We start from the raw sequence: 23,406 nt of genomic DNA on the forward strand, positions 1-23,406 counted from the left end.
TTCAGTTTAATGAGAAAGATACAGAAAGAGTCACAGAGAGAAAGAACTGTGCACTGCTCAGCTCTGGTTTATGGTGGTTCTCGGGACTGAATCTGGGACCTTAGAGGCTCAGGCATGAAAGTCTTTTGCAGAACCATTGTGCTGTCTCCCCAGCCCCAACTACTTTTATTTTAATAGTCCTCTTCCATTTATCTCCCCAACAACTTACAGCCCCACAAACATTTTTCCTAAACACATACATTTTATGCATTCATTCATTCATTCATTTCCCACCAGGGCTAACCCTGGAGCTTGGTACTTATACAATGACTCCATCACCCCCCAGCAGCCATTTCCCCCTAACTTTTTTTTTTTATAGAAACAGAGTGAACTACAGAGGGAGAGAAAAAGAGAGACAGGGGCAGGGGTACAATGGTTCTGCAAAGAGTTTCGTGCCTGATGCTCCAATGTGCAAGGCTCAATAAGCTAGAGTCAAGAGGAGCTCTGGTTAAAATAAATAAATAAAAATCTGGGCAGGGAAGACAGCATAATGCTTCTGCAAAAAGACTTTCATGCCTGAGGCTCTGAAGTCCTATGTTCAATCCCTAGGACCACCATAAGTTAGAGCTGACCAGTGCTCTGGTCTCTCTTTCTCTGTAACTCATTAAAAAAAAAAAAAAAAATATATATATATATATATATACAGAGAGAGAGAGGGAGAGTGAGAGAGAGGGAGAGAGGGGGAGAGAGAGAGAGAGAGAGAGAGAGAGAGAGAGAGAGAGCGCATCAACACAACCCCACTGCTTATCAAGCTTCTTCCCTGAAGGTGGGGATCAGGGGCTTGAACCTGGGTCCTTGTGCATGGTATATGTGTGTGCTCTACTGGGTGTGCTACCACCAGGCCCTTAATACATACATCTGAAAGTGGCATATAGGTTAACTCCATTTACAGGCTCATTCAGCAATCCCTAAGTATCTATGATAAGCAAAGGCACATTCTATTATAAGCTAGGAGTAAGACAGTTAGTTATCTGTGGCAGCCAGCCTCCAAGAAAACCCGAATGAACGCTATCTCTAGGTAGTGACACCCAAGGGGCTCCCCTCCCATAACACATTAGGAATGTTCTGTGTTGCCAATACGGTATGGCTGAGTATATGTCACCTCCAAAACTATGTTATGAAAGATACTTCACATATAATGAGGTTTCGGACTTGTTTTCTCTTGTATTGCTAACCAGTTGCCTTGTCTTGAAGAGAGAGAGACCCTGGGGTCAGGAGACACTTCAGTGGGCTGAGCACCTTCCTTGCAATACTCATGGCTTAGGTTTAAGTCCTAGCACACAGGAGTACGTACCATGAATCCAGTTGAAGCTTCACTACCGGGGTGCCTCTCCCTGGCTAGCCAGCTTTCTTTCCAAGCCTAACTGAAAAAGTTGACCAGGGAGAGGTAATACTGTGAGGCCCCAGCTCCAAACCAAGATGGGGGTTGGGGAGAGAGGGAGGGAGCGAAAGGAGATTAACCCCCATGTGGTAAGAAGCTGGGCTTTCTTGGCCAACATCCACAGAGTAATGGAGATGTCCTTCTAACCACATGAGTGATCTTTAAAACAGACATACCACCCCCAGTAAAGTCTCCAGATAGCCCTGGGTTACAACCTCCTGAGAGCACCCACACTGAAATCACTCAACTAAGCAGCTTTTGAATTCCTGATCCATAGAAACTGCAAATCAGCAACGAGTGCCACCCCAGGATGCTTCACTTCAAACTGTGACCAGAGACTCCAGGTGTGGAATGACAACCCGTCAGCTTCATCACTCGGGTGAGACCTTTCCTTTCATAGTATTCTCTAATTCCATTCCAGGTGTTCCACCCCCCAATAAAGTCCCCAAACCTAGGTATAGTCCAGGTCCCCTGAGATAGAGCATAGGTTCACACGTGCCCATAAACGAGGGGAAAAATATATACCTGAAAGCAGAAGTACACAAGAGCATGCAGGGAATACCACCCAACACTTCATCTGCACTATTCCAGCCTTTAGGTCCATGATTGTTCAACAATTTGTTTGGCTTTGTATGTTAACTCTCTTTTCAGCCACCAGGTTCCGGATGCCAGCGAGATGCTGACCAGACTTCCCTGGACAGACGACCCCATCAATGTGTACTGGAGCTCTGCTTCCTCAGAGACCCACCCTACTAGGGAAAGAGAGAGGCAGACTGGGAGTATGGATCGACCTGTCAACCCCCATGTTCAGCGGGGAAGCAGTTACAGAAGCCAGACCTTCCACCCTCTGCAACCCACAATGACCCTGGATCCATACTCCCAGAGAGATAGAGAATGGGAAGGCTATCAGGGGATGGATGGGATATGGAGATCGGGTTATGGGAATTGTGCAGAATTGTACCCCTCTTATTCTATGGTTTTGTTAATGTCTCCTTTCTTAAATAAAATAAATAAATAAATAAATTTTAAAAAGAAAGAAACTGCAAATCAATACAAGTCTGTTGCTTTCAATCACAACTGAAAACAAACTTTGGGGACTGAGGAGGTAGCATAATAGTTCTGCAAAAGGCTTTCATGCCTGTGAGGTTTAGCCTCAATCTCCAGTACTACCATAGGCCAGAGCTGAGCAGTGTTCTGGTCTTTTTCACTATATCTCTCTTTCACTAAAAATAAGTAAAATCTTAAAACACACACACACACACACACACACACACACACACACACACACACACACACACACAAACTTTGGGGTATATGGTAACAATGGCAAGAACTAACATATTGTTTCTGCCTGCGTGGTGTGTAGACCTTATAGAGGAGTTGGCAAACACCTATAGAAATTGACATATATTATAAATAGGAATGACTGAGTGCTAAGAAGAAAACCAAAGCAGGATAAGGAATCTGAGTCACACAAGTACTCTCCTTCCCTGAGTCTGTTCCATGATTGTAAATTGTATGCAATGCCACGGGCTACCTCAGGTGTTTGCTTGAAGGGTTGAGAAATGCTTTGGAACAGTGGTTCCTGTTTTATACGAAGGGGATTTTACACACAGAAAGACGAGTGGCTATGAGAATTAAATGACACATTACACATACCCAATGTCACAAGCTAGTGATATGTGCTGAATTCAGGCAGCAAAATAGTTCTGATCTCTTTTTGTTTGTTTGTTTGTTTTAGAATGAGACAGAACAACAGAGAGAGACCACAACACTGAAGCCTCACTCAATGCAGTGTGGAGGAGGATGGGAGGGCTTGATCCTGGGTCGCATGCATGGAAGACCAGCATACTATCCATGTTGAGTGATTTTTCCAGCCCTCAAATTTAACTGTAAAACTACTAAGCAGTTCTTCGATGTTAGGCACTGCATCAGACACTGAGAAATGTTAATCCACCTTTCCATGGATAAAGGGAAACCCACCACAAGAAGATCTATCTGGGTGAGACAGTAATATGAGAACCCAGACTTATAAATACCCCTTATTTTAGTCTATATACGAAGCACATTCAAGATAATTAGCCATACTGACCATTCTAAGAAGAAAATAGTAACATCGTTAAGGGCACCAATATAGAAATAAAGTGGAGGGCGGGGGTAGAGAGCATAATGGTTATGTAAATAGACTCTGATGTCTGAGGCTCTGAAGTCCCAGGTTCAATCCCCCGCACCACCATAACACCAGAGCGCACGTAGTGTAAAGCACAAGGACTGGCGTAAGGACCCCAGTTCAAGCCCCCCGGCTCCCCACCTGCAGGGGGGTCGCTTCACAGGTGGTGAAGCAGGTCTGCAGGTGTCTATCTTTCTCTCCCCCTCTCTGTCTTTCCCCCTCTCTGCCTTTCCCTCCTCTCTCCATTTCTCTCTATCCTATCCAAAAACGAATGGCATCAACAACAATAATAACCACAACAAGGCTACAACAATGTTGGATAGTATGCCAGCTCCCCCTGGCTTCTGCTTAACCATATGCCTATATAGGGATAGATTTAATCCCATTCAAAGCTTTGGTCTATTTACATAAATCACTTTTACATTTACATAAAGCACTCCAGGGCATTTGTGGTTCAGTGATAGGATTCTCGCCTGCTCTGCCCCCTCCTTGTCACACTCTGATTTTCACCAGTCACTTTTCTCTCCACCCTCTCTATGTCACATCCTGTTTCCACTTTACTTGGCAAGTATATATAAAGACAGCATTGTGAGTTTTACAGTACTTGAGTTTAGCTTAGCTCGTCTTAGATTGTGCTGCATCCTGCATGAATAAAGAGATACTGCCTACAGCTCAACCATGAGTCCCTGGTCGTCTGTTACCCGCCCGTGAAGCCAGCCCGGCGAAAACAACAAAACCCGGCGAAAACAAGACAACAACAAGGGCAACAAAAGGGGGGAAAATGGCCTCCAGGAGCAGTGGATTCATGGTGCAGGCACTGAGCCCCAGCAATAACCCTGGAGGCAACAAAAAAAAAATGATGAAGTTGGGAGTCGGGTGGTAGCGCAGCAGGTTAAGCACATGAGGCATGAAGCGCAACGACCAGTGTACGGATCCCAGTTCGAGCCCCTGGTTCCCCATCTGCAGGGAGGTCGCTTCACAGGCGGTGAAGCAGGTCTGCAGGTGTCTTTCTCTCCCCGTCTTCCCCTCCTCTCTTCATTTCTCTCTGTCCTAACAACGGTGACATCAGTAACAATAATAACTACAACAACAATAAAAAACAAACAAGGGCAACAAAAGGGAAAAATAAATAAATATTTTTTAAAATGATGAAGTTGGGAGTCAGGGCGGTAGTGCAGCAGGTTAAGCGCTAGGACCGGCTAGTGCAAAGCGCAAAGACCGGCTAGCGCAAAGACCGGCTAGCGCAAAGCGCAAAGACCGGTGTAAGGATCCCGGTTCGAGCCCCCAGCTCCCCACCTGCAGGGGAGTCGCTTCATAGGCAGTGAAACAGGTCTGCAGGTGTCTATCTTTCTCTCCCCCTCTGTCTTCCCCTCCTCTCTCAATTTCTCTCTGTCCTATCTAACAACGACAACAGACAACATCAATAACAACAATAACTACAACAGCAATAAAAAAGGGCAACAGAAGGGAAAATATATATATATATATATATATATATATATATATATATATATATATATATATATATTAAATGATGAAGTCATCATTTCCTCTGCTACATCTTGGATGGGCCTTGAAGACATGTTGAGTGAGATAAACCAGAAAGACAAGGGCCAAGACTGAATGACCTCACTCACAGGTAGAAATTAAGAAGCGAGGACAATAAGGGACAACTTAAGGTGAAACTTGGACTGGGTGTGGTGTATTGCACCGAAGCAGCACAGGACTCTGGGGAAGGGAAGTAGGAGATGAGATAGAGGAATTCTAGGGTCCTGGCGCAGGATGATGGGAAAGAACCTAGGCTGGGGAAGACAGTGGTTTACAGATGCATTATCACAGGGAGATGAGAAATTGTACCCAGGTGTCAACAACTGTCCTGTAAACCATTAACCTCCTACCCCCCAGTAGAGTACAGGGAAAAGAATGAGTATTCCAGGCTTAGTTTCTTAGATTCATGCTTTGCAACCTCGAGTGAACAGTGTAATGACTTGGTTAGTTGGAAAAATACTAACACCTGAGTGGTACCCTCATTCTTAGTTCACTGGGCTATGGAGATGCGGCAGCTGTGACAGTTCCCCAGCGATCCCAATGTGCATCTGAGATTGAGAACCACTCACTGTCTTCAGACTCAATGGACACAAACTCAGTGTAGTCTATTTAAAATGCAAATTTGATCTGACTGAAATTTTTCTTTTTTTTTTTTTCCATTTTGTTGCCCTTGTTGCTATTGTTCTTATTGCTGCTGTTGTCAGATAGGACAGAGAGAAATCAAGAGAGGAGGGGAAGGCAGAGAGGGGGAGAGAAAGATAAGACACCTGCAGACCTGTTTCACCACTTGTGAAGTGACCCCTTGCAGGTGGGGAGCCGGGGGCTCGAACCAGGATCCCTACGTTGGTCCTTGCACTTAACACCAGGTGCACTTAACCTGCTGCGCTACCGTCTGCCCCCCCCCCCCGAAATTTTTCTATAGCTCCCTCCAAATGAAGAAAAAAAAACAATAATAAGCACTTGAGTCCGGCACTCAGTATTTTATACCCTAACCAAGCCTTAGCCACCAACATGAGGAGGTAACAGTAAGTTACCAATACCTCAGAGGTAGTACAGAGGGGGCTGGGCGGTGGTGCAGCTGGTCGAACACACGTTACCATGCACAAGGACACACATGTTATCATGCACACACTGGAACACTGCTCAGCTCTGGCTTATGGCGGTGCTGGGGATTGAAACTTAGGACCTTTGGTGCCTCAGGCATGAAGAGTCTTTTCAAAGAATCAGTATGCTACCTGGTCAGTCTGAAGGCCCGATTTCTAGCCGCAGCATTGAGTTCAACCCCTGACACTGCATGTTGCCAGAGTGATGCTCTGGTTCTTATTTGCTCATTCACTGGTTGGTTACTTATTAACATACAAATAAAATAAAGCCGCATGCTTTGGGATGAAATCCCAGCTCTCTCACGTGCAAGCTGTGGATCCTTTGGCAGGGCTGCTACTTTTGCAGGGCTTTGCTATCTACCTCATGCGGGCTATCTACCTCATGCGGGTAGCGTTGTGAGAACTCAACGAAGGAAGACATGTCAGTCTCAATAAAAACAGCTCCTGATGCACACTAAAGCACTCAGCGGATGTGAGTTAAGATTATTCAAGATGCTACCATCCACGGGAAGCCTCTATCAAGCTTGCAAATCAGACTAAAATCTCCGTAGAACTGTGAGTGTATCACTTACCAAGCTGTGCTGATGATCTGTTTACAGAATTCTAGTATGTCCCAATTTCTCTGAACCTACTAAAGTGGCGTGCAACAATAAACAGTTGCCAAAAATTAGTCAACAGGAACAGACAGTGGTGCACCCAGTTGAGCACACACATTACCATGCACAAGGACCCAGGTTCAAGCCCCTGGTCCTCATCTGTAGGGAGGAAGCTTCACAAGTGTTGAAGCAGGGATGCAGGTCTCTCTATCCTTCCCCCCCTTCTCTCTCTCTCGTCTTAATTTCTCTTTGTCCTATCAAAATAAAAAAAGGAAGAGAGAAAGAAAAAGGATGAGGAGGGAAGAAAGGAAGAAATAATTAGTTACCCAGAACTTGGCACAGTAGCTACAGCACAGGACTGGCAAGCATGAGATCCAGAGCCCCAGCACTACATATGTCAGAATCATGTTCTGATTCTCTTTCTAGCCTCTAGCATCAATCAATTAAAAAAAAATCTTTAAAAAAGTAGATGCCAGGAGTTGGGCTGTAGTGCAGCGGGTTAAGCGCAGGTGGCACTAAGCACAAGGACGCGCATGAGGATCCTGGTTCAAGGGGTGTCGCTTCACAAGCGGTGAAACAGGTCTGCAGGTGTCTATCTTTCTCTCCCTCTCTCTGTCTTCCCCCTCCCCTCTCCATTTCTCTCTGTCCTATCCAACAACAATGACAACAATAATAACTACAACAATAAAACAAGGGCAACAAAAGGGAATAAATAAAAATAGATATAAAAAAAAGTAGATGCCAATAAAATCATGTTTTAGTTTCAAATTTGTCTTTATAGACGTAGTATCACCAGAGATTACATAATACATATACGGGATCAGCTTCCTACAGGCATATTAAAGCAACATTTTAAAAGCCAGAAATTACATAATACTGAACTGCCGTTAAATACCAGAATTTTGGTGAGATGGTCTCTGCCTTGCGCAACTGAGCAAATTTGGGGTACATTAAGTCCTTTCTAGTGAGAAGTCTAGATGATGTTTTTGATTAAATTAAGGCAGCATTCTTAAACATTCAAACTGGAATACTTTAAGGACCACTGTGCATCATTAGATTGCCAAGGAAACAGCTTTCACTCCGGGAATGACTCTGAGAGGTTGCTAAAAATAACTCACAATGATTCCTCCATCTTCAGGATGTAACACAGCAACTAAGAACAGGAACTGCAAGAAGATGTGAGCCGTTAAAGAAAACTGAAAAGGCACCCCAAGTCCACAATATACATACCTTTAAAATGCCATCCAAAGTACCCTTGTAAAGGTCCACATGCCCCACAATTGCTCTCTGGTTCATCATGCGAGTTCGAACCACATCAACTGGATTGGAAGCCAGAGCCCCAGCCAAGCCACATGTAAAGCTAGACCTAAAGATAAAAATTTTAAGATGTGCTGACCGGTTTTCATTCTTGTCCACTAGTCAGACATTAGGTCAAACATAAATGTTTCATCACCATCTAAAGGGAAAGGAAATAAGTCTTCTAAAGAAATATCACTCAAGAATCATCCCTGTGAGCTGGGGAGATAGCAGGACTTGCATGCAAGAGGTCCTGAATTCATCCCCCAGACATCATACAGTGTATCCCTTACACAAATAAACAAATCAGTCTTCAGATGAGGAAGGAGACAGAATAATTGGTCTTCAAAAGGTTTTCAAGCCTGAGACTTTCAAGTACCACCACTATAACCCAGAACTGAGCAGTGCTCTAGCAAAAAAAAAAAAAAAAGTCTTAAAAGCAAAATATAGGGACCCCGGATGATGGTGCACCTGGTTGAGTGTACATGTTACTATACAGTAGGACCTGAGTTCAAGCCTCTACTTCCCACCCACAGTGGGATAGCTTCACAAGTGATGGAGCAGGTCTGCAGGTGTCTATCTCACACTCTCTCCTCTCAATTTCTTTCACACTATCATGTAGGGGAAAAAAAGGCAAAATAAAAAAATGCTCCCTTAAATTATCTTCAATCTGAAATTTAACCTTTTTTTTAATTTTTTTTTGGTTAGAGGAGACTGTTTCAAGGGCTAACAAGATCCCTAAGCAGGTAGTATTATACAACATATACAAATTTCAAACTGATAGGGCTGGATGGTGGCACAAGGACCCAGGTCCAAGCTCCCAGTCCCCACCTGCATGTGGGAAGCCCCATAAGTGGTAGAACAGTGCTACAGGCATGTCTGTCTCTGCCTTTCCCTCTCTCCCCTCAATTCCTATGTCTCTATCTAAAATAAGTTAAAAAAATTTAACAGGTAAATAAACAATTTCAAACTGTAACACTATCCGCCGAATGCATGTGAGTAGTAAAGTCACATTAAAGTTGTAAGATGAAAAAAATGTAGGCTGAGTGTCCAGGGAGGTGGTTCATCGGGCAGCATGTTCAAGTATGATGACTCAGATTTGATCTGCAGCAAAGCCTATAACTGAGGGGTATCCTTCTCTTCCTCTCATTACATAAGTAAAGCTTTTTAAAAAAAAATGCAGGATGAGATGAACTAGTCTTCAACCCCAAACTGTGGGTTCAGTTAATAATCCCTATAATGTGCCATCATGTTTTCAAAATTAACCAAAGCAAATGAAAGATAAGCTTATTAGATAGAGAGGTTGAGCATGAAAAAAATGCCAATCCTATAAACATCTGATAGACCTCTGTGTGAAGACACTATCCCCAAGCATCAAAGCGTGTGTAGTACTCGGGATCTCTACACAGGCAGCAGAAGGTTTCGAATTCTAGTATAAGAGACAGTGTTATTGGCCATATTTACCTGTTATCAATTCTACATGAGGACTTGAGTAAAAGGTGTTTTGTGTGCTCAAAATGCTGGAAATAAAGAATGAGCACATATGAAAGTTGTGGTAGGGCGGGAGTAGATAGCATAATGGTTATGCAAAAAGACTCTCATGCCTAAGGCTCCAAAGTCCCAGTTTCAACCCCCCATACCACTATAAGTCAGAGCTGTGCAGTGCTCTGGGGAAAGAAAAAGGAAAAAGAAAAAGTTGTAGTATATATCCACAATGGAACACTATTCAGCTATTAAAAATGGTGAATTCACCTTCTTCAACTCATTTTGGATAGAGCTTGAAGGAATCCTGTTAAGTAAAACAAGCCAAAAAGAGAAGGATGAATATAGAATGATCTCACTCACAGACAGAAGTTAAGAAATAAAAACAGAAAAGGGAAACACAAAGTAGAACTTGGACTTGGTTTAGTGTATTGCACCAAAGTAAAGGACTCTGGGCGGGGCCAGGACTTTCAGGTCCTAGTGCATGATGGTGGAGGAGGACCTGTAGTGGGGGTGAGACTATTTTTTGCAGAAAACAGAAATTTTACACATGTATCAATAACTGTATTTACTGTAAACCATTAATATCTCCAATAATAAGAAAACTGAACACAATCTGCCATACTTACACAAAGTGGGTTAATATGGTGTCCCCCAATATCCCAGACAATATTAAGTGCTTCTTTGTAATATCATAGACTGGTAGCTCTACTCCCACAACAATGGCAGCCCTCTGAGCAGTTGGGACAACACCCTACAAAACGTAAATTGGATTAGCTGCCAAGGAAATACACAATTAGTGGCATAAATCTGAAAGTGAACAAAATAGGTAGGGAGTTTAAAAGCAAAAGAGAAATCTAAGTCTAAATACCAACTTTTTAAGATCAATGATTATTACTGAAACATCTACAATTTCCCAAATCCACTTGTTGTACTAAAGATAATATTATTGACACATCGTTCAAAGCACAAGCAACAAAAGAATAAAGTAGATAACCTGGATTTCTGTAGTCAGGGAAATAGCTCAACTGGTAGAGCAAAGGATTTGCATGCCTGAGGCTCCTGGTTCGATCCCTGATAACACATGTGCCAGAATGGTTCTCATATGAAACTCTCTCTTGCTCATATGCTTACAGTAAAGTAAGTCTTTAACAAAAATAAATTGGTCCTGAAGATAGTGGAGTCTAAATACAGCAAACCTACAGCCAACATCATACTTAATGGTGAAAAACTGGAAGCATTTCCACTCAGATCAGGTACTAGACAGGGCTGCCCACTATCACCATTAGTATTCAACATAGTGTTGGAAGTTCTTCCCATAGCAATCAGGCAGGAGCAAGGAATGAAAGGGATACTGATTGGAAGAGAAGAAGTCAAACTCTCCCTATTTGCAGATAACATGATAGTATACATAGAAAAATCTAAGGAATCCAGCAAGAAGCTTTTGGCAATCATCAGGCAATACAGTAAGGTGTCAGGCTACAAAATTAACATTCAAAAGTGTAATGTGAAGCATACAACACAAAAGTCAGTGGCATTCCTCTATGCAAACACTAAGACAGAAGAAGTTGGAATCCAGAAATCAATTCCTTTTACTATAGCAACAAAAACAATAAAATATCTAGGAATAAGCCTAACCAAAGAAGTGAAAGACTTGTATACTGAAAATTATGAGTCACTACTCAAGGAAATTGAAAAAGACACAAAGAAGTGGAGATATTCCATATCATGGATTGGAAGAATTAACATCATCAAAATGAATATACTACCCAGGAACCATCTACAAATTTAATGCTATCCCCATCAAGACCCCAAGCACATTTTTAGGAGAATAGAACAAATACTACAAATGTTTATCTGGAACCAGAAAAGACCTAGAATTGCCAAAACAATCTTGAGAAAAAAGAACAGAATTCGAGGCATCATACTCCCAGATCTCAAATTGTATTATAGGGCCATTGCTTAGCACTGGAACACGAATAGACACATTAACCAGTGGAACAGAATTGAGGGCCCAGAAGTAAGCCCCCACGCCTATAGACATCTATCTAATCTTTGACAAAGGTGCCCATAATAAATGGGGAAAGCAGTCTCTTCAACAAATGGTATTGGAAAAAATGGGTTGAAACATGCAGAAGAATCAAACAACCACTATATTTCACCAAATACAAAAGTAAATTCCAAGTGGATCAAGGACTTGGAGGTTAGACCTCAAACTATTAAATACTTAGAGGAAAATATTGGCAAGACTCTTTTCTGCATAAATTTTAAAGACATCTTCAATGAAATGAATCCAATTACAAAGAAGACTAAGACAAGCATAAAGCTATGGGACTACATCAAATTAAAAAGCTTCTGCACAGCTAAAGAAACTACTACCCAAACCAAGAGACCCCTCACAGAATGGGAGAAGGTCTTTACATGCCATACATCAGACAAGAGGCTAATAACCAGAATATATAAAGAACTTGCAAATCTCAACAACAAGACAACAAATAACCCCATCCAAAAATAGGGGGAGGACATGCACAGAATATTCACCACAGAAGAGGTCTAAAAGGCTGAGAAACACATGAAAAAAATGCTCCAAGTCTCTGATTGTCAGAGAAATGCAAATAAAGACAACAATGAGATACCACATCACTCTTGTGAGAATGTCATACATCAGAAAAGGTAACAGCAGAAAATTCTGGAGAGGTTGTGGGGTCAAAGGAACCCTCCTACACTGCTGGTGGGAATGTAAATTGGTCCAACCTCTGTGGAGAACAGTCTGGAGAACTCTCAGAAGGCTAAAAATAGACCTACCCTATGATCCTGCAATTCCTCTCCTGGGGATAGATCCTAAGGAACCCAACACACCCATCCAAAAAGATATGTGTATACATATGTTCTTGGCAGCACAATTTGTAACAGCCAAAACCTGGAAGCAACCCAGGTGTCCAACAACAGATGAGTGGCTGAGCAAGTTGTGGTATATATACACACAATACTACTCAGCTATAAAAAATGGTGACTTCACCGTTTTCAGATGATCTTGGATGGACCTTGAAAAACTCATGTTAAGTAAAATAAGTCAGAAACAGAAGGATGAGTATGGGATGATCTCACTCTCAGGCATAAGTTGAAAAACAAGATCAGAAAAGAAAACACGGGCGGAGGGTAGATAGCATAATGGTTACGCAAACAGACTCTCATGCCTGAGGCTCCAAAGTCCCAGGTTCAGTCCCCTGCACCACCATAAGCCAGAGCTGAACAGTGCTCTGGTTAAAAAATTAAAAAACAAAAACAAACAAACAAACAAAAAAAAAGAAAACACAAGTAGAACCTGAACTGGAATTAGCGTATTGCACCACTGTAAAAGAGGGGAGAATACAGAACCAAGAAGGATGACAGAGGACCTAGTGGGGTTGTATTGTTATATGGAAAACTGAGAAATGTTATGCATGTATAAACTATTGTATTTACTGTTGAATGTAAAATATTAATTCCCCAATAAAGAAATTTAAAAAATAAATTGGATTTCATCACAATTAAATATTCTTGTGATTCAAAGAATGACATCAAAGTGACAAGATAATCCACCCAGTGAGAGAAAACATTTGCTAGTCATGTATCTGGTAAGTGACTACTTTCCAGAACACAGAAAGAACTCCTCAACATAATGAAAAGACAAACAGTCCAATTACAAATAGAGGAAAACTCTAAATAGTGTGTCTTCAAAGACACACGAGCGGGCAATAAGCACATAAATAAGCACATTCAAAAGATGTTCAACATCATCAGGTTAAGACAAATCAAAACCACAGTGACATACCACTACACATCCACTAGGATGGCTAAAGCTGAAGAAGAAGAAACACACACTATTGAGGACGTGAAGGAAATAAAATCTTCATACACTCCAAATGAGAAATATAACATGGTGTAGCTGCTACAGAACCACTCTATGATTCCTCAGAGTTAAAATCAGTACTGGGGCCAGGTGGTGGTGGTGCACCTGGTTTAGCACACATGTTACAATGTGCAGGGACCCAGGTTCAAGTCCCTGGTTCCCCCCTGCACAGAGGGAAAGCTTCCTATGTGGTGAAGCAGGACCGCAGGTGTCTTTCTGTCTCTCTCCCTCTCTATCTCGTCCCTTCCTCTAGATTTCTGGATAGAAACAGCCAGAAATCGAGAGGAAGGGGTAAGATAGAAGAGAGTTTCTATCCAAAAAAAAATATAACAATAAAATCAGAACTAAATGACCCAGCAATTTCACATCTAGATATATACCCAAGAAAATTAAAAACATATTTACCCAAAAACATGTACACAAATATTCATAACAGTATTCATAGTAGCCAAAATACAAACAACCCAAATGTCTAATTACTGATGAAGATATAGACAAATTGTGAATACACATATAATGACATTATTACTGAGTCACAAACAGAAATGAACTACCAATAAATGCCACAAAATAGACAAGCTTGAAGGCAGTATGCTAAATGAAAGAAGCCAGTCACAAATGCCACATATTGTATGATTCTATTAGTACAAAACGCCAGAAGTGGCAAATCTAGAGAGGCAGAAAGGAGATTAGTGGTTTTCTAGAACTGGAGAGTTTTGGGGACACAGGAAAGTGTCTAATACTTACATCTAAGGTTTCTTTTTGTTGCGATAAAAATACTCCAGGTGGTGGCGCAGTGGGGTAAGCGCACTTGGCGGAAAGCACACGGATTCCGGTTCAAGGCCCCGGCTCCCCACCTGCAGGGGGGTTCGCTTCACAGGCAGTGAAGCAGGTCTGCAGGTGTTCGCTTCACAGGCAGTGAAGCAGGTCTGCAGGTGTCTATCTTTCTTCCCCCTCTCTGTCTTCCCCTCCTCTCTCCATTTCTCTCTGTCTGATTCAACAACAACGACAGTAGTAACAACGATGACAACAATAAACAAGGGCAACAAAAGGGGGAAAAATTAAAGGAAAAAACTCCAGTAATGATGGCTGTACAAGTCTGTGAATATATATAAAAAAGTATACTTCAACATGGTATGTAAATTACCTCATGAAAACAACATCCAAACACTAAGTGGAAATAAAGTAGTAAGTTTCAGCCCAGAGGGCTGGGCCGTAGTGCAGCAGGTTAAGCACACATGGCGCGAAGTGCAGGGACCAGAGCAAGGATACAGGTTCGAGCTCCTGGATCCCCACCTGCAGGGGGGGTTGCTTCACAAGCAGTGAAGTAGGTCTGCAGGTGTCTATCTTTCTCTCCCCTTCTCTGTCTTTCCTTCTCTCTCAATTTCTCTCTGTCCCATCCAACAAGAGCAAAAAAAAAAAAAATACCAACAATATGGGCAATAAAAATGGGAAAAATGGCCTCCAGGAGCAGTGGATTCTAGTGCAGGCACCGAGACCCAGCAATGAGACCTAGCAATAACCCTGGAGGCAAAAAAAAAAAAAAAGTTTCAGCCCTTTTATAGGTGATAAGGACCTTCCTGTCTTCTTTTTATGTATTACCAAGAAACTTACACAGTATATGGTGACAAGTCACAATTGTACAGCTTTATGTAAAAATCACTTTTAATTTTTAGCAAATTCTAGGAATTAAGAGTAACACCAGGAAAAATGTACTCACCCTCCACAGACCCTTGGTCCCTTCTTGTTGGTATATATCAATGAAGCTGCCAATCATACTGCCTTGAAACAAGCTTCCTTGAGCCTGCATTCGAATCTAAAATAAGAAGAGATGAACATTTTGTTTTGCCAGCATAGTCCAAAATGAGATGTTACACTCATTTGAAATTAAAGAAAAACTGGAAATTCCACAACAGTACCCCTATGATTTCATGAAAGATGTGGTGACAAGGGGGATATAAATGACTGCACACACCAGTATGGAAATTGCTTTACGTAATGATCTTGTGTCACAAAACATAAAAGACAACTGATAAAAAAAAGTATTTGAAAAATTTTTTAAAAGCTGGACATAAATTCCATGGTCACAGTTGACTGTCAGTAGACCCACCTCTTTCCAAATCCTCTTCCCAAATTCCAGGTAGTAACCACACTCAATGCCGCAAATGACAAGCCTGTCCTCTGCTCTACTGCCTTTATTCTTTCAATTTTAATCAAACACCTGAGTCCTTTTTTACCTCCCTTTTCTACCATTCATAAGATACTGACTTACCTCAGGCAATTATATCCCCCACAAACAAAACATAAAAAAAGACATCAGCATCGTCAGTCTCTAGGAAACTTGAACCAGTTCAGAAATGCCCCTCAGAATTCTCTACTGGTTCACTGCAGTATACTCTAGCTAGCACTTAGCAAAAAAAAAAAAAAAAAAAAAAAAAAACTATCACTTTTTCAATTCATCTTTTCCATAACTTAAATGCAAGTGTGCTACTTTCTATTCCTTATCACTGCTGTTACATTTCACCCACCTTTCAAGTGAAATACCCTTTCTGAGAGTTGGCTTAGGTATAACAGACAGAGCCTGGCAAAACGGAAGAGCAGAGCTGGGGACTGCAGCTGGCTCTTTGTGCTTCTGTGTGTGATGGTTGCTTCAAGCCTGCTTTAACATGGCCTTCCTGTTCATGTTTCCAAGACAGCCTTCCTCAGTTTCTGGTCAAAGTCTTCACAATCCAAATGGCATGCCTCTGTCACGGTTTTACTTCCTTAAGGCCATCTCACAAGAGATCTCTCTCCTTACCTAAACCACTGTGGGCAGATGGGCTGAAGGAGAGGCAGTATTCAAAGCAGGGGGATGTGAGCAGAGAAGTGGGCTCTGCAAGAATTTTCCCATTCTACCATGTTCCAATGAGGAAATTTTGGCTTCTTCTTGCCATCAAATTAATTATCAGATAAATTCTGAGAAGAACCTCTGATTTTCCAGGTTTGTTCTATAAAAAGGCAAATTCTGCGAATACAGTCTTTGTCTTTGGGGTTAAGTTTTTTAAATTTATTTTCCTTTTTGTTGCCCTTGTTTTATTGTTGTAGTCGTTGTTGGATAGCACAGAGAGAAATGGAGAGAGGAGGGAAAGACAGAGAGGGGGAGAGATAGATAGACACCTGCAGACCTGCTTCACCGCCTGTGAAGCGACTCCCCTGCAGGTGGGGAGCTGGGGGCTCGAACCAGGATCCTTATGGTCTCCTTGCACTTGGCACCACCTGCGTTTAACCCACTGCGCCACTGCCCGGCTCACTGGGGTTAAGTTTTATCAGGTTTATAAAGGGCAAAGGACCTGAGAATAAACACAGAGGAAAGGACTATCTGAAGAGACTTTTACTTGTTTACGTGTAGTCACTTAAAAGAAGCTCCAAGAACATATTCATAATGGTGATATTTGTGCATCCCTTTTGAGATTCCTCACTCATCTCTTGACAAGCTATTCCAATGACTTCTATTTGTAGTGCTTAACATTTGACCAACATCTAGATGTGAATTATTTTCTCTTGCTCACAGACACCCTGAGAAAATGGCATCATTTTCACTGTCATCCCCATTTGAGACATGAAGATATTAGAGCTCACCCAACTATCATTTATAAAGACTGTGTCAGACCCAGTAAGGACATAAATGATGTAATAAAAATCAACGTGAGAAGACAGTATTTGGGAATTTAAGACTAGTGATCCTATCAGTGAAGACTTTTCTCCTTTGTGTTGTGATGTTTTTCCTACATTAAGCATGCACTGCTTAAATAATTATAAGGAGCAAAAACTTTTTATGTATGTTACGCTTACAAGACCTTGAACTTAGTTTTAGCTGTAAAAATCATGATACTATATTCTGCAAAGTGACCTTTGACTGCAAGAGAGGAGATACATTAAACAGTACCACGTGGAAGACCTGGTACATTTTCCCACTGACTGTGCACACACAAAATGACAACAGGCTCTAAAGACCAGCAGCCCAAATGAAGGGCTGAATTTCACGAAGCATAACTCTCGGGTTCAATAAATGTCCTTAGAAAGTCATGTAACAACAGCATGTTTGAAAAGGTGCTTGTACTTATTTTTTTTTAACTTTATTTTTTTAAGTATGATTTTTAAAATTTATTTATTTTCCCTTTCGTTGCCCTTGTTTTTTTTATTGTTGTTGATACTGTCGTCGTTGTTAGATAGGACAGAGAGAAATGGAAAGAGGAGAGGAAGACAGAGAGGGGGAGAGAAAGATAGAGACCTGTAGACCTGCTTCACCGCCTGTGAAGCGACTCCCCTGCAGGTAGGGAGCCAGGGGCTCGAACCGGGATCCTTACACCAATCCTTGCACGTTGCGCCATGTGCACTGAACCCACTGTACTACCATCTGACTCCCCTTTTTGAACTTTATGAGAAAGACCAGAGCATGACTCAACTCCGTGCATATATAGTGCAGCAGAACAAACCTGGGACCTCATATACCACTCCTGCCTTTGAATTCTGAGCTATTTCCCTAGCCCTACAGCAGTTTTTTTAATGCAGAAATTCAACAGATTTTTAAAAAAATTATCTTTATTTTATGTGATAGAAACAGTCAGAAATCAAGAGGGAAGGGGGTGATAGAGATGGAGAGAGGTAAAGAGACACCTGCAACACTACTTCACCACTTGCAAAGCTTTCCTCCTGCAGGTGGGGACCAGGACTTGAACCCAGGTCCTTGTACACTGTAATACGTGTGCTCAACCAGGTGCGCTACAACCTGGCCGCCAGAAAGTCAACTGTTAACTGCTTAATGGTTTTGAAATAAAACATAAAGGAAAATAAAATAAACACTAAATCCAACTAAATTGGAACAGAAAGTGAAAAAAAATTAAACAGAAAGTATCACAAAGACAAATCAAAACCACAATTTTCCTATTATAAGTAGACTTCCTGAGGTGATTCTTGAGCAGGAATGAGGTTAGAGGAAGGGAACTGAGGCGCTTTCCTCAGATGCAGAATGCAGAAGGGGATCACAGAATTCCTCAGAAATCCAAACGAATTTGGGGGCTCAAGTGGTGACACACACGTGACTTGGTTGAACACACGTTACCAGACAAATCCTGTCTTTTGTTTTAAAGCAGTATTGGGGGTCAAACCAAAGCCCTCACACATGCTCTATCACAGGACTATCCCTCCAGCCCAAGAGAAATAATACCTCAATGCAATATTCTAAAGTAAAATCAAAATTAATGCACAAAAGGGGACAGGACGGTGGTGCATCTAGTTAAATGAAAACATTACCATGCTCAAGGACGGGTGTTCAAGCCCCCACTCCCCACCTGCACAGGGAAGCTCCACAAGTGGTGAAGCAGGTCTGCAGGTGTCTATCTTTCTCTCCCCCACCCCTCTCAATTTCTCTCTGTCCTAGACAATAAAATGGAAAGGATGGCCACCAGGAATGCTGGATTCTTAGTGCAGGCACCAAGCCCAGTAATAACCCTAGTGGCAATTTAAAAAAAAAAAGAAAGACAACAGTGAGATACCAGTTTACTCCTATGAGAATGTCATACATCAGGACAGTAACACCAAATGCTGGTAAGGTTACAGGGGTAAAGGAACCCTCCTGTACTGCAGGTGGGAAAGTACATTGGTCCAACCCCTGTGGAGAGCAGTCTGGAAAACTCTCAGAAGCTAGAAATGGACCTACCCTATGACATGCCAACCCCTCTCCTGGAGATAAATCCTAAGGAATCAAACATAACCACTCAAAGAGACATATATGTGTGTGTGTGTGTGTGTGTGTGTGTGTGTGTGTGTGTGTGTGTGTGTGTGTGTGTGTGTGTGTGTGTGTGTGTATATATTCATAGCAGCACAATTTGTAACAGCCAAAACCTGGAAGCAACCTAGGTATCCAACAACAGATGAGTGGATAAGGGAGTTGTGGTCTATCCACACAGTAGAACACTACTCAGCTACTAAGAATAATGAGTCCACCTTCTTCAACTCATCTTGGAGGGAGCTTACAGGAATTGTGAAATGCGCTAAGCCAGAAAGAGAAGGGTGAATATGGAATGATCTCAATGATGGACTTGGTTTGGTATACTGCACCAAAGTAAAGGACTCTGGGTTAAGCAGGAGAGGAGGGAGTAGGAGGGGTTTCAAGTCCTAGTGCATGATGGTGGAGGAGGACCTAGGCCAGCAGTGAGAGTGTTTTGCAGAAAACTGAGAGATTTTACACACGTACCAATGACTGTATATCTACTGTGATCAGTTAATCCCCTCACTAAAAAGAAACAAAAAATATTTCTCTGATGATTTTTAGTTTCTTGGTGCTCCTCTTACAATCTGCACGCAAGGGGTGTACCTTCTTTGTCTCATCCTACTGCTGGCCCTATTCCTGAGTCTTGAAAGATAAATTATAGGGGCTGGGTGGTGGCACACCTGGTTGAGCTCACATGTTACAATGCACAAGGACCCAGGTTCGAGTCCCCAGTCCTTACCTGCAGGGGGAAAGCTTCACAAGTGGTGAAGCAATGTCACAGGTGTCTCTCTGTCTCTCTTCCTCTCTACTCCCCTTCCCTCTTGATTTCTGGCTGTCTCTATCCAATAAATAAAGATAATAAAAAAATTTTTAAACTCAGAAAAAAAGAAAGATAAATTATAAGTTTATAAGGAAAGAGGGGATGGGGGGAAAAGGTCCTGAGGCAGAGAGTGACCTGCATAAAGCAAGGAAGCAATGTGTCTGTCATATATCAGAGAAAGAGCTGCCCAAGAATAAGTAGAGGGAACAGACAACCCAGCTATAATTATAAACCGCATCTTGGAACTGTTAGTCTTTGATCAGGACTTTATTCCCCAGCACTCCTCAGGCACAAGTTAGGAAAAGTAGGTTATAGCATTAGTCAGTGGCTGTAATTGTACAGAGAGGTCAGACAGGAAATTGAAGCAAGTCACCTAGGTGACTGAGTTTAGGATGCACATGGAAAGGAAGCTTTACAAAGTGTGGTTCTAAGGTGCTGGGCTATGGCAGACAAGTTATCATGAACAAAGACCTGACCTCAAGCTGCCAGTCTCCACCTGTGGGTGGAAGCTTTACAAGTGGTGGGACAGTGTAGCAAGTCTCAGTCTCTGTCTCTCTCTCCTATCAAATCAAAAAAAAAATATTCTATATGCAGTTGCCCTTATATATAAATATAGGTAGACAGTTATAAATAATCAAAAGTGATGGGCCAGAAGGACAGTTCACCTATAGAGTGGACTTCCTTTGTCATGTGCAAAACCCAGCTTCAAGCCCAGCCTCCACCATAGTGGAGGAAACCTCGCTATTGTGGTATCTTTTCCTCTTTCCATCTCTATATATCCACCTGAAAAAGTCAGAGTAATAAAACCCCAGCAGTGTCAAAATTTAAATTCTATAACTAGATTACTCTGGTTAATCCAGAAAAGTCATTTCATAATCTTTTACCCATTAATTACTACTGGTTAAAAAAAAAAAACATTTGTTTTACATAGCATAACTCTCTTGGTTACCAAAGCTTGGAACTGTAACAGCTCTCTCCTTGATTAACCTGGCTACCTGCAACTTCAAGTAAATAAAACACCTGTCCTTTTCACATTTTTCCCAAATTCTCCCTAAAATCATCTCTTTGTACTAGAGCACTGCTTAGGTCTAGCTTCTAGTGTTGCTGGGAATTGAACCTAGGACCTTTGGTGCCTCAGGCACATAAGTCTTTTTTGTTTTAAATTTGGGATCCTCTCAGATATTTTAGTCATGTATATAGAGATTTTATTTTATTATTTTATTTTACTTTATTTTCGCCACTAGGTTTATCACTGGGGCTCGGTGCTGGCAAATCCACTGCCCCAGATGGCCTTTTTTTTTTTCCCCTATTGTATTTAACAGCACAGAGAGAAATTGAGAGGTAATGGAAAGGTGGGGGTGGGGGAGGAAAGACACGTGAAGACCTACTTCACAATTCATAAAGAGTTCCTCCTACAGGTGGGGTTCAGGTGGTTGAACCTGGGTCCTTGTACACGGTAATGTGTGCAGTTAACAAGGTGCACCACCACCAGGCCCTTTATTTAGAGATTTTAAATTCAAGTTAATATGTAGGAAATGATGACCAATCTGTGAGATTGAAAACTAACATAAAATAAAATGAAAACTAATATTAAGATAAATGCTTAATCCTAAATTATGATAAAAATCTGAAGGAAACTTACTAATACCAAAAAAAATAAATAAATAAATAAAAAGCACCAATAACCCATACCATTCTGATCCAGAATTCAGTAACCCAAAACGGATTAATATGTACCACTTTAAAAACCAAATCTGAGGAGTCAGGCGATAGCGCAGCGGGTTAAGCGCACGTGGCACAAAGCGCAAGGACCCGCATAAGGATCCCAGTTCGAACCCTCGGCTCCCCACCTGCAGGGAAGCCGCTTCACAAGCAGTGAAGCAGGTCTCTCCCCATCTCTGTCTTCCCCTCCTCTCTCCATTTCTCTCTATCCTGTCCAACAACATTAACAACAATAGTGGTGACCACAACAACGATAAAACAAGGGCAACAAAAAGAAAAAAAATAGCCTCCAGGAGCAGTGGATTCGTGATTAAGGCACCGAGCCCCAGCAATAACCCTGGAGGCAAAAAAAAAAAAAGAAATCTCTAGGAGAGTCCTTAAATAAATAACATGGAATTATCTTGTGATCAAGCGAGATTACCCTTAGGCATTTATCTAAATGGCATGAAAACAGTAATTCAAAGGGACATATACACCCCTATGTTCACAGCTGTATAATTCACAAAGTCCACAGAATGGAAGCAGCCTAAATGCCCATCAACAAGCTATGAGATGGGGGCTGGGTGGTAGTGCAGTGAGTTAAGGGCACATGGCGCAAAGCACAAGGACCGACATAAGGATCCCGGATTGAGCCCCCGGCTCCCCACCTATAGGGGGTCGCTTCACAAGCGGTGGAGCAGGTCTGCAGGTGTCTATCTTTACCTCTTTTCTCCATTTCTCTCTAACCTATCCAACAACAGTAATAACAACAATAATAACAACAATAATAACAACAATAATGATAAATAATAAGGGCATCAAAAGGGAAAAAAATAGCCTCCAGGAGTAATGGATTCGTAGTGCAGGCACTGAGCCCCAGCAATAACCCTGGAGGCAAAAAAAAAAAAAAAAGGAAAAGAAAGAAAGGAAGGAAGGAAGGAAGAGAAGCTATGGGATATATACTCTGTGGAATACTACTCTACAATCAAAAAAGATGACATTGTGCCATTTGGGACAAAATGGATAGAACTGGAGGGGGTTATACCTAGTGAAAGAAAGTAAAAAGATGGAAGATGGGAATCAGGCAGTAGCGCAGCGGTTTAAGCGCAGGTAGCACAAAATGCAAGGGCCAGGGTAAGGATCCTGGTTTGAGCCCCTGGCTCCCCACCAGCAGGGGAGTCGCTTCACAAGCGGTGAAGCAGGTCTGCAGGTGTCTATCTTTCTCTACCCCTCTCTGACTTCCCCTCCTCTCTCCATTTCTCTCTGTCCTATCCAACAACGACGACAATAATAACTACAACAATAAAATTAGGGCAACAAAAGGGAATGAATAAATAAATATAATTTTAAAAGTTAAAAAAAAGATGGAAGACAACTACCACATGGTTTCACCCATATGTGGAATCTAGACATCTGATACACATGAACTTGCAAATGAAAAAACAAAATACAGAAGCAAGTGTTTGTAAGACTTGTAATAAGTATGGTGGTTCTCTTTGGGAGATGGGACGGTGGGTAGGAATACAAAACTTTGGTGGTTACACTCTTGTAACCTACTATTAATCAGATATTTTAAAAATGAGGGGGCCAGGTGGTAGGACACCTAGTTAAGTGCACACATTACAG

At 41.8% G+C, this 23,406-nt stretch overlaps 1 protein-coding gene across 5 annotated transcripts in view; it reads right to left on the bottom strand.

Annotated features, from left to right (window-relative positions):
* SLC25A14 (solute carrier family 25 member 14) overlaps positions 1 to 23,406 on the bottom strand; it is a 131,521-nt gene that overhangs the window by 86,164 nt on the left and 21,951 nt on the right. For all 5 annotated transcript variants that reach the window (XM_060183582.1, XM_060183580.1, XM_007527626.3 and 2 more), the window contains exons 6-8: positions 15,228 to 15,323; positions 10,245 to 10,369; positions 8,068 to 8,203 (exon numbers count right to left, since the gene is read on the bottom strand). In XM_060183582.1, the coding sequence (XP_060039565.1) occupies positions 8,068 to 8,203; positions 10,245 to 10,369; positions 15,228 to 15,323 (357 nt within the window). The remainder of the gene's footprint in view (positions 1 to 8,067; positions 8,204 to 10,244; positions 10,370 to 15,227; positions 15,324 to 23,406) is intronic.

This window comes from Erinaceus europaeus, chromosome X, assembly GCF_950295315.1.
Source record: "Erinaceus europaeus chromosome X, mEriEur2.1, whole genome shotgun sequence".
In the NCBI taxonomy this organism is placed as follows: Eukaryota; Metazoa; Chordata; class Mammalia; order Eulipotyphla; family Erinaceidae; genus Erinaceus; species Erinaceus europaeus.